Source organism: Nicrophorus vespilloides, unplaced genomic scaffold (assembly GCF_001412225.1).
Source record: "Nicrophorus vespilloides isolate i.1.1-1 unplaced genomic scaffold, Nicve_v1.0, whole genome shotgun sequence".
NCBI classification, from domain to species: Eukaryota; Metazoa; Arthropoda; class Insecta; order Coleoptera; family Silphidae; genus Nicrophorus; species Nicrophorus vespilloides.
Window position 1 is genome coordinate 41,701 of NW_017099874.1, and position 11,475 is coordinate 53,175.

General features: G+C 30.9%; 1 protein-coding gene across 1 annotated transcript in view; it reads right to left on the reverse strand.

Annotated features, from left to right (window-relative positions):
- LOC108565945 (transmembrane and TPR repeat-containing protein CG4050-like) overlaps positions 1-7,211 on the reverse strand; it is a 33,011-nt gene extending 25,800 nt beyond the window's left edge. The window contains exon 1 of the mRNA XM_017925630.1: positions 6,515-7,211. Within this exon, the coding sequence (XP_017781119.1) occupies positions 6,515-6,700 (186 nt within the window). The 5' untranslated portion in view covers positions 6,701-7,211. The remainder of the gene's footprint in view (positions 1-6,514) is intronic.
- Positions 7,212-11,475: the final 4,264 nt, after the last annotated feature.

Below are 11,475 nucleotides of genomic sequence, written 5' to 3' on the forward strand. Positions count from 1 at the left end.
TCACCATATCATATCTATGCCTTGAAGATAATGATTCTTCACAAGTAAAATTAGTCTCAACTTCGCATGTTGATTTTTTCAATATAATCAGTGATTAAACTTTGCGATGGCTTTGCTATTTTTTTTTGTACAATTCCTGATATCCAGAAATGCAATTCTGAAGCTCGCGTTGAAACTTGAATGCTCGTTCAGAATTATCATCTTTTTCGATGAAATGGTTTGCCAATTTGTGTCAAAATGGCCTAAAATAGTAATTTTAAAAAAATGCTTCTTGAAATAAAAACCGCATAACTTCCAAACCGCATAAAAAGAGGACCGTGTGACGCACTTATCGTTCATACAAACGTTACAATGTTTCGTCGAGTAACGTAATCATATGCTTATATCAGCGCCTATAATTTAAGTTTAGTGCGAACCTTCGTTAGCAGAGGAAACGTTAACTAAGGTTCTGTATATATAGTATCAACACTAGTATCAGCTGATAGAATATAGATCTAATATGGATTATATTATATCTGTAAATAAATAAAACTAATAACTAGCTGAAAATGTGCATAATATATTTATAATGTGGTTGTAATGGAAAGGATTATGCAATTACGCTGTCGGGGTGGGAGCAAAGGGCAATTTCCATAATAACTATCTGCAATGGATAATTTATGCAAGATGGAGGTGCCTCGAAATTGCATACACATTTGCTAGATAAATTTTAATATAATAGATGGGTGGCGGTGAACCCGAGTCCAAAATAAAAACCTTAATGAGCAGATTATGCCATGACTACACGCCCCCGTGCGCTGCTCGTCAGACAGACACGCGGAAGGAGTTTGGATAATGAAGCAATCTTATGTAACTTTACAAACCGTGAACATATTCTTCGATCATAAAATAAATTCTTCTTTCAATGATTTCATTATTATTCAATAAATTATCATTTTCAAAAAAGTTTTTATTTTAATTAGAAATTGCTGATTTAAAAAAAAATAAATGCATATAAATAACTTTGAATAAATATTTATAATCTTTGATAAATGTCAATTTATGAACATACAAATTTTAATCAGTATTGCAAATTAGAACATGTAAATAATAAAAAGGAATTGTAATGAGTAAAATCAGCAGGAATTTATTCTCAATATCATAAATTTAATTAAAATTTAACCTACTTTGTGAGTTATTTCATCAATTGTTGCTTTGAGCGTTTTAACGACATTTTATCAAATATCAGAATTGAAAATATTAATAAATGAGACAAATTTTATAATTTCAAACTAGAACAAATCTTTATCTTTTCAATTGCTATAAGTTTTAGACTATACTAAATTTATGGACATTTGGATCATAAGACGCAATTCAATTCCAATTTTTCAATGTGAAAATGTACATCTTATATATATATACTTTTAAAACATGTAGTTATAAAAGAAAATAGGACTCGATCACATCAAACTGTAAATAAGGAGAACTTTAGAGGCTACAAGTTTCGTGAAATATTTCCTTTGAAGTTAGAACTCGAGAATAACATACATTGCCTCGGCTCGAATCAAATACAAAACAAATAAAATATTTATTGCCAATTTTCTATGTTGTAACAAAGCAATAAAGACAAAAAAGAACAAAACTAAAATTTGTTGATATATTAGTGGAACTTTCTTGCGAAATGTTACATTTATTGAACCACTAAAATCTGCGTGAGCCCCACTTCAAAAAATTCAAATATTATCGGAGAACAGGATTCCCCGATTTAATTTCTGTGTAGATTCTATAGATAAATACTGGTGGGCAATGCGTCGGACTTATATAATAAAAGAGGTAAGGGTCAAATTAGATCAAGAGCGGCTCGAATCAAATACAAAACAATTAAAATATGTATTGCCAATTTTCTATGTTGTAACAAAGCAACAAAGACAAAAAAGAACAAACTAAAATTTGTTGAACTTCCTTGCGAAATGTTACATTTATTGAACCACTAAAATCTGCGTGAGCCCCACTTCAAAATCGCATGCAATTTGATCTGACATCTTTATGGGGTGGACGGCGTGCGTTACCCCATCTGAACGGTAACCCCACTTTTATTTGCGCCCTTGGTTATTTTTCATTTTGGCAATTTGTCGTAGATTACATTCCATACCTCCCCTCGAGTTCATCCCATGTTATTCAACCTTTCCATGTTTAGAATAACAAAAAAAATGTTATTAGGTTTGTTAACTATTTCCATAGTTCTTAAATACAGTGGAACCTCGCTTAACGAGTTTAATTCCTTCCAAAAGTTTTACTCGTATAGTGAAATATATTCAAAAGTAGACAAGTTTTAAAAATGATGTAGCAGACGCGCAATCCGAGACTTCTCTTCTCATCGTCACTCGTTATGCGAAACATTGCTCGTTAAGCGAGGTTCCACTGTATATCTTTAGAAACGTCACAAAATAGAAACATCTCATAATGAATAATATTTATAAAAATATACACGTAATATATTTATATATGTAATAAAATATCTTGTATGTTAACATAATCTTTCTTCAAGGTTTTGCATTATTTATACTAAAGCCTTGTACAGTCCCTTATAAATAAATTTTCTCTTTCTGAATATTAATACAAAATTGATATAGAAATGGAACTAGTAGAACTTCGGAAAAACCAAGGTCAACAACCCTTTGACATATTTAAGTATTTGTTGTTTTTTTGATATATTTTATACTTAGTATTCATTTTGAATTAATGTTAATAGTAATTTGATAACTTATCATTTCAGATTATTTCAAATAGATACGCTGATGTGTCTTATTGATCAAAAAATTGTTGCAGAATTATAAAAAAAATATTATTTTTAAGAAACATTATATTCTACTATATAAAGTATATTAACAAGAATAAGACATATTCAATTAATATCCATTAATCAAATAGAGTACATACATTTAATGTAATCACATGAAATTATACTGCATATCTAATCAATAATTACTGTCGGTATCGCATGTAGACGAATATTAGATAAACGAAAACATTCACTACTCGTAATATATAACTAAGAAATTATATAAGCAAAAGCACTGAAATTGTCAAATGCATTTCCTATTTCCGAGTAAACATGTTGGTTTGGTGTATTAATTGGTTAGAGTGCAAATAGTTGTTGGTGAAAATGAGTAAATTATAAAATGTATAGTCGGTTGCTTCCACGAGTACTTTATACAGGCAGAACGCAGCAGCAGAATATTTTAAGCGTGCAATTTAAACACGAGAACGCTTTGATTTATATTTCCATGTACACTTTCCGAACGTAATTTATTGTTCTTTTTTACTCCTATGTTATAATTACATAAAAGTATATATATGAACATTATTCAATTACTAGATTTTCTGAAACATCCAGATTTCATATGCGTTTTTGGATCCATTCAATCTATAATAGTAGCCGAAAATATCAGTAATTTTAAACGTGAATTCCAGGCACATGGATGAAACCACAGCATTGTGTGAGTGCTCACTGCAATCCCAAAACATCCAGATTTCATATGCATCGAATCTATTATATAATAATATTGAATAAAAAATCAATAATATGTTTTTAAGCAATACCCAAATTTATATATACTATATATTAAAAATTTCATTGAATTATGTTATTATTCAATGTTTTATAGAATATTTAATTAAATCCTTTATAAACTTTATAAACATATTCAAAATTCAATTAAAAGTGTTTTTTTAAAAAGAAATATAACAAGAATGAAACTCAATATGAGGCAATTAATATCGACAATATAAATTCAACAATGTAACAGAACGTTATCCAATTAAAATATTTGTTTATAAAATTAATATCATTGTAACATAGTAATTTTCATTTCTGACTAGTTTTGAAAACTGTTCACGAGTGTATATAAGAAGCGTTTACGGGTGCCCGAAAGTTCTTCGGTATTTGCATAATAAGATAAACATTAGATGGAAACAGGCCACCGTCAACATCATTTTCTATTAGCCAGTTTCACAATTTCGCTTGCATTGAAAACTTGCTATTTTCCACCAAAGTTTGCCGACTTCACGGCTTTCGAGTGAAAGAAAAGGCAAGTATGTTACGCAACCAGACTTCGCAGCTTCCAAGCACAATTACGGCTTCATAAATTTGCAAACATTTCCTCTAAGTTCCATATGTTCATACTAGGGTTTCTACATAAACCGGTTTTTGATACTCATCTATTCTGCGACAGCTTTTTAAACCGGTTTTTTTTTCAGAAATTCGCGAGATATCTTATTCAATATTTTTTTAATTAGCTCCTATGCAAGTAATAAGGCCTGAAAAATAGTAATTTCGAGGTCCAATATATCTGAAAAAGAAAATATCAGCAATTTTTATTTAAAAAAACCGTTATTTTCTAGTTATAAACATTATTTTCAAAACGTAATATTAAAAACCGAGAAACCCTTTCCTTTTAGCTTTTCTTTGAATATAAAGGTATAATAAACATCTGTAAATACGTGAGCCACTTTTTCAATGCACCAAATTAGGAAGGCAAGATTTAACAATGCGAAACAAAATAGATATAAGACCCTTAATTAATACAGAGTGGCCTAACAAAACATTCAATTAACGAGATCGTATTTTTCGTAAAACATTACTTTAGTGGAAATCACTGTGACTTGCATTCCTAATTGCCTTTCCGATTTATAACCCATTTCCTAAAGGTTCTCATTGGCCTTAAGGGGGAGGCGAAATCAATACTCTAACCCTTTAATAAAATCTCTAAATTTATACATGCTTTGAATCATTTGAACATTTCGCATTCTCCGACTAGGATTCGCTTCTACTTCCCTTTTTTTTCGGTTATCTTTTTGCTTAATTTATTATTCACCCTTTTTGAAAAGCATATACCCAAAAATAAAGTAACGGGAAACCAAGGCAATTTATTCGTCCTACTTCAGCGAGAAGAATCAGACGCATAATGAGATGTTCATAAAAGCCAGAAGATGAAAAAAATAGAATGGAAAACGTTAAAAAGGAACCACAACATATTTTTGTTGCAAAATTTTGTGATGTAATAACTTTTTTTCACATATTATTATTAATACAATTATTTTACCTATTTAGAAAATATAATTATTATATAATCATCAGAACCAATTAGTTATAGTCAAATTAATTAGACATTTTTTTTGCAGTGTTATAAAATATTATTTCTATTTAGATTGAACGTTTCAATTATTATAAATAAAAACGAAAATCAAAATATGAGATGTTGCGACGTAAATGATTTCGTGTTGACCAATATAATAAAGTAATTATTTCACGTCATGCACTATTAAAATGGAAATTTGTACAAATATGTGCCTTGTCAGTGCGGAGGAAGCCCGGTTATAATATAAACTTTTCGCAACAAGATATTAATTGCTGCTAGTTTCCAGCATGCTCTTCCCAAACTCGAGTTATTTTCGTCCACTCGTTAATCCTCATTCCGAAGATAATTGTCCTGTTTCTCAATATTAATTATAGATTGGACCGCTGCAGAAAGCCGAAACATCGCCGAAGCTTCGAATAGAATGAAATATAAAAGCGATTCCGTTCCAATTCTTTTCGCAAATCTTGGTCATTTCTCATTCGGTCCGAAACGTTCGCCGCATTTATTTCTTAGAATGCGGATAACATAAAACGTGCACCTGCTTGCAATAATGTTTGACAAATCAATTGTTCGTTTATGCTGAAAGTCGGCAATCATCAACAATTTGTTTCTGTTCTCACCTCTCACTTTAATATACATCATTTTATAAAACGTAATATTTGTAAATTGGTAAATATTAGTGTTATAAATATAGTTTTTTTTACCTAAATTCAAAAAAATGTAACCTAATTAAGTAACACATGCAATGACTGGCAGTAATTAATTAGAGACGTAAAGTCGTTAGTCTTGTGTGTGACATTTTATTTGATAAATGCATTTTCTTTCCTGAAAGATAATTAAAAATTCGTTGAAAGCTGAGTTCTAAAATTAAACACCTGTTTGTTAATTGGAAATTGATAATTTTTGAAGGCTGTAAGTATTGCATACATTGTAAGAATGGAAGTTGTTATAATGTTATCTAGAAACTTGGTGATTATGGGAAGTTAGTAAACGTATTCTGATTTTCTGTAAAGTTAGGTACACACGAATGCGTTATATCCGAAGAGACAATTTCGATTGAATTTGCGAAAGCGACTGAGCGTAAGAATTCTGATATAATGGGGAAAGAAGTTGGAACGCGTCTCGTTATCCTTGAATGCGATTCGTGTCACAATTAAGTTTTTAGCGTATTAAGTTCTTAAGTGTTAATGAAGTCCGTCTGGGCCGAGAGGTTTTTCGCTTTCCGCAAGAAGGCATCCGATTCGAAAACCTGTTCCCCAAGGGTTAACGTCCAAATGGTCGTGTAATAAAATCTCGGCAATGATTAGCGCCGAGCCTGGGACTTTTATACCTCTGTCTCTGTGTGTGCGTTTCTCTATATCTATAATATAATTGTGAACTAGTTGCATCCTCACCTTATGCATCGGAGTTCCCCAAAAGTCATTGTAGAACACGTTGACTAAGGGGGTGTGCGGTCTTAAATCTCTATTATCTTTGATCGCACTGATATCGTCAAACACAAAACCACAATAGCAACTATTGTGGTAGCAAACAACACACGCAAGTACCACGATAGTACTTAGGGCATGCTTCAGTGCCATATTTATATGTTTCGTTTTTAGCAGTTTAATGTAGATCGTTTAATAAATTGCGCACATGGGAACACACACACTGTTTTTAGTATGTCTCATATTATGTTAAAGAAAGAGGATGTTGATGATGAGAATAAACAAAACAAAACAAAACAAAACTCTTTTCGAAAAGTTCGCACGTTTTCGAAGAAGTAACTTTATTGGTTTCGTTCAATTGAGTGGACCATCTGGTTATGCTGCTCACTGGGTCAACGCATTCTAAATTGGACAGTCGAAATAATACAAAAAAAAAGAGGAAAGTAGTGAAACGCTCGTGGCTGTTTGAATAATGTACGTGTGGAGCAGCAGGCACAGCACACGGCGTATCTGCTTGCTTGCTTGCTGTCTCTCTATATATCTATCTCTGCTGTGAGTATAGGTAGTGTATGCCAGTATTGCGGCCCAGACTCCCGAAAGACACGTCTTCACGCCCGTTATTATTCGAGAATACTGAACCAAAAACAGGCTTCATCTCCGGCCCCGAACGCTGCCATACTGCGTCGGTGTGCGGTCACGTGACCTCGCCTCGCTGGTGGCGAACGCTCAGGCGCGGGACACTAGGCTATACATATTCGATATTCCGTGCCCTTCGCAGTTCCGAGCAGTTTCTCCCTTCTAATTCTCACCACAGCGCTTTTTATTTATTTATTTATTTACTTATTCTGCATTACAAAAACACCCTGTTGATGAAAAACGAAGGGCAACTGTCCCGTTGCCATCGCCACGCTCTACCACCTAAGAGAAGAGAACCCTTGCATCACCGCCATCTTGCAGAGAAAAATGTTTAGTGCCTTTAAATGCGTTCCTCGACGGTCTATTTTCGGGGTCGCCCTGATTTTTACCCTCCATTCATCTCTCTCCCTCCCTCACACACTATACCTATCGCTTTTGCTACCCTTGCTTCCTGTTCTTCCATGGGCAGTGGGCCAACTCGAGCAACGCAGTAAACCAGTATTGGTTTTCGCGCGTTATGCTAATGCAATGCATTACAACTTCCCACAACAGTTTAGAAAACTCCTTTAATGGTTTCAGCCCAAATTATTTACTTTTCGCGTGACTGCTTTCATTTCGGTCTCCACCAAAATCCTATGAGCATAATTGGTGTTGCCTACGTATAGTTTAAACACTCTCGTCAATATAAGCCTGATTGATTCAATATCACCATCGCATGGAACTGCCCAGAAATGTTCAAAAACATGAATATAGTTAGTCTACCAACTAAACACTTGCAATAATGTAAAACTATCTTTTACAACAATTTTAAAATTGTTCTTTTATTTTGATTTTAAACTCAATAAAAGATCAATACAGTAATACCACGGCTTCTAACAGTACTTTACTATAGAAAAATTCAAAAAATTCATTGAAGAAAATTAATAATTGCACTTTATTTCGCCTTTCTACCGGACTTTAATAACTTCTCGGCTTGCGAATGCACAAGTAACTTATATTTTGAAACTACTCTACAAAATTGTATAACATAATACAAAGATAACTAGATATAAATTAGAATATGTGTCTTTTGTTATATAATGATCAATTATTTTAGTGAATGTCCATGAGAATTAATTAGCTTAATTTTGTTTGCTTTACGTCCTATTTTAGTTCTTGCTCGGAATAATGTGCTTAAATCCGAACTTCTTCGAGCGGTTTGCAATCCCCGCGTTTTCGTGATGAGATTATAGAAATTATATGCAACTCACGCAGCATCATTTGTACGACTCTCCGCAATAAAGGTTAATCTTAGAATAATTAACATCATTAAATTCGCTCTATGTCTCTGAGGATTATTCAGATTTTATATACCATAAGAAATTGCATTATATAATAATTTATTGTACACATGTTTCTACACACATACACAGTTTTAAAAAGAAAAATATAAACGTTAGCAGATTAGTTATCTGAAGATAAGCATTTATCAACCGACATACACATTATTTTTACGTTTTTGATGTTATTATTTTGTTAATTATTTAACAGATTACAAAAGTTTAGAATTACTTGTTTTTAGAAGTGTTTCAATTGTATTCTTAATCATAAAAATAGTGTAATTTAAGTTTTTTATGTAATCAAAGAGTAAAGTATGTTCTTGAAGAAAATAACATTGCTGCATAAACAATGAAACATTTGCATTTGGTATGAAAACATGATTGTGTGTAGTTTTGAAAAAGTTATCAAAAAACATGAAGCTTTATTTCAATATTTATGCAGCGAACCGGAAATTGAGACGGTGTATTTTATTCCCTGTACTTTAAAAGTGTTGGGTCTTATGGGGTTTCATGCTTTTATGGGTAAATTACTTCGAGGAACTTTCTTTCTCGCAGAAATGAAATTCCGTGTCAACTTTTCTCCTCACTTTACTATACTCCCCAAAACTTTCACCATTGTTGACAATTTTACATCATTTCCGTTTTAATTTATTACTTATGCATTATCAGAGCATAGACAATCAACAATAGAAAAAAAACAATAAATCAATTGAAACTGAAAATAAAAATATTGATTAGGTACACGAAATTGACTTGAGAATATACTTTAGCCTTTTGTAACGAGAAAAAATGAACTTAGACTTAAAACTTTGTGGACGAGCGGCGGATATATTTGCCCTATCATTTACACATGCCACAATGGTGATTCAATGTACGTTTGATATAATGGACTCCAATTAATATATAATTTTTTTACGTGAGGTTCTGAAAATTACATCATTAAAATTAATGGGGAAAAAAATAAATAAATAAAATTAATGTATAAATATTCGAAATTCGTATTTGAAATGAAATAAAATAATAATTATTATATATATTTCTGTATATACACCTGTGTTTAAAATATATTTTATATGAATATATTGATTTGGACTCGTAATAGATGACATTAAAATCGCATTACATTTTATGTCCCATTTGATGCATATTTTTTTTATTATTGTTGCACTGTTCCAAACAATGTTGCTTGTTTTTATTTAAATGTGCATTGTAAATATAAATTTTGTAATTAATAATGGGCAGTTGAACGTTCGCCGATTGGAGCGGGCGAAACGTAACGAATCGATACGGAATATGTAATATAATATTGGCGTTCATTGTGTATTAACAGTTAGTAATTTAATTAACTCTGTTTTAATGGTGATTGCGGACACATCTCTGGACCGTAATAATTTCGTATTATACTTGAGTATCTATACCCCCAAAGTGTTTACGATCACTGATTTTGCTACATCGAGGTTTATTAGTAACGTTTCGGCAAATCCAAGTCTAGATTTGTCTCGTTTTGTTGCAAACGCTTTGTGTGTTTTTTATATTATGTACTTAAATTATGTGAATTATTTATTAAGAAATTACCTGTTTTTCTTGTCAAAATTTACCGGTAAACATATTGGTCAGTAAAACCGGTTATTGAAAAACTAAATAATCGATAGTGAAGTTGAAAAATATTTATTAATATTTATCTGAAATATTTAACGATATTTTCAAGCAATGATAAATTATTAAAATATTCACATCCATCAATAGTTTATATTCTAAACGATATACATTAATTATTCATATTTACCTGAAATTTTAAACTACATTTAGTTTTTATTTGAAAAACTATTTAAATCGATAATAATTCGATAAAGTGTTTTGAATTATTAATTGTATTGATACATGTATTAAGACATTTGAATAATTCTTTATCTATGTCAGATATATAACGTGTTTTTTTGTATGATAGTAATTTTTAAACATTTTTGTAAAAAAAAATATATTATAATTTTATTAATTAATAAAATAATTACTATTTCCATTAATACACGTTAAGTATTTATAAATGTAGTAGCAATTTGCAGCTACTATTCGTATGTGTTTCGATGAATCACAGCTGCAGGTGCGTACATATAAACAAATTCATATTTGGGCACGAAAAAAGTACAGTGAGAACACCTGCATTATTTATAGATAAGAAAATAATACAAATTAGGCAATTGTTTAAATAATCTTTCGGAAACACGAAACATCGCGAATCGTTACGAAGCTGCATCTGCGTATCTCAAACGTTGGACACATTTTTATGCGTTTCGATTCGAATTTGTTGAAATGAGCGTAAATTATTTTACATTTTTTTTTTTTTTTTAAATACAATTATTTGTTAATAACACATTTTTTTCTATACATTACACTCATTTATTATAGAATTACAAATATAAAATTATAAACTATTTAAATTTAAACAATTACTTAGTAACCAATATTTGCCAAGTAGCTTATATAAACATAAATGAATAATACTGGGAACTTGTCAAATAATTTTACATCAATTTTAGCAAATATTATATAATCAAAAAGATAAATATAAAATAAAATAGTAAAATATTTTAATTATTTAATTTATTTTAATATTTATTTTATTTATTTACGTAAAAATGAAATAGTAAACTTTAAGAAAATAGTAACTATTTTAATTCTTTAGTAATTATAAATAATTTCTTGTATTTACGGATTATTAAAATTCATAGAAATTTGACGATAAAACTTTGCACACACCTGGGTTTCGATGAATCACAGCTGCAGGTGCGTACGTATAAACAAATCCATATTTGGGCACGAAAAGAGTGCAGTGTGAACACCTGCATTATTTAAACAATCGTTCGGAAATGCGAAACATCTCGAATCATCACGAAGCTGCACCTGCGTATCTCAAACGTTAAACATATATTTATATTCGCATGAAGAGTGCTGCATTTCGATTCGAATTTGTTG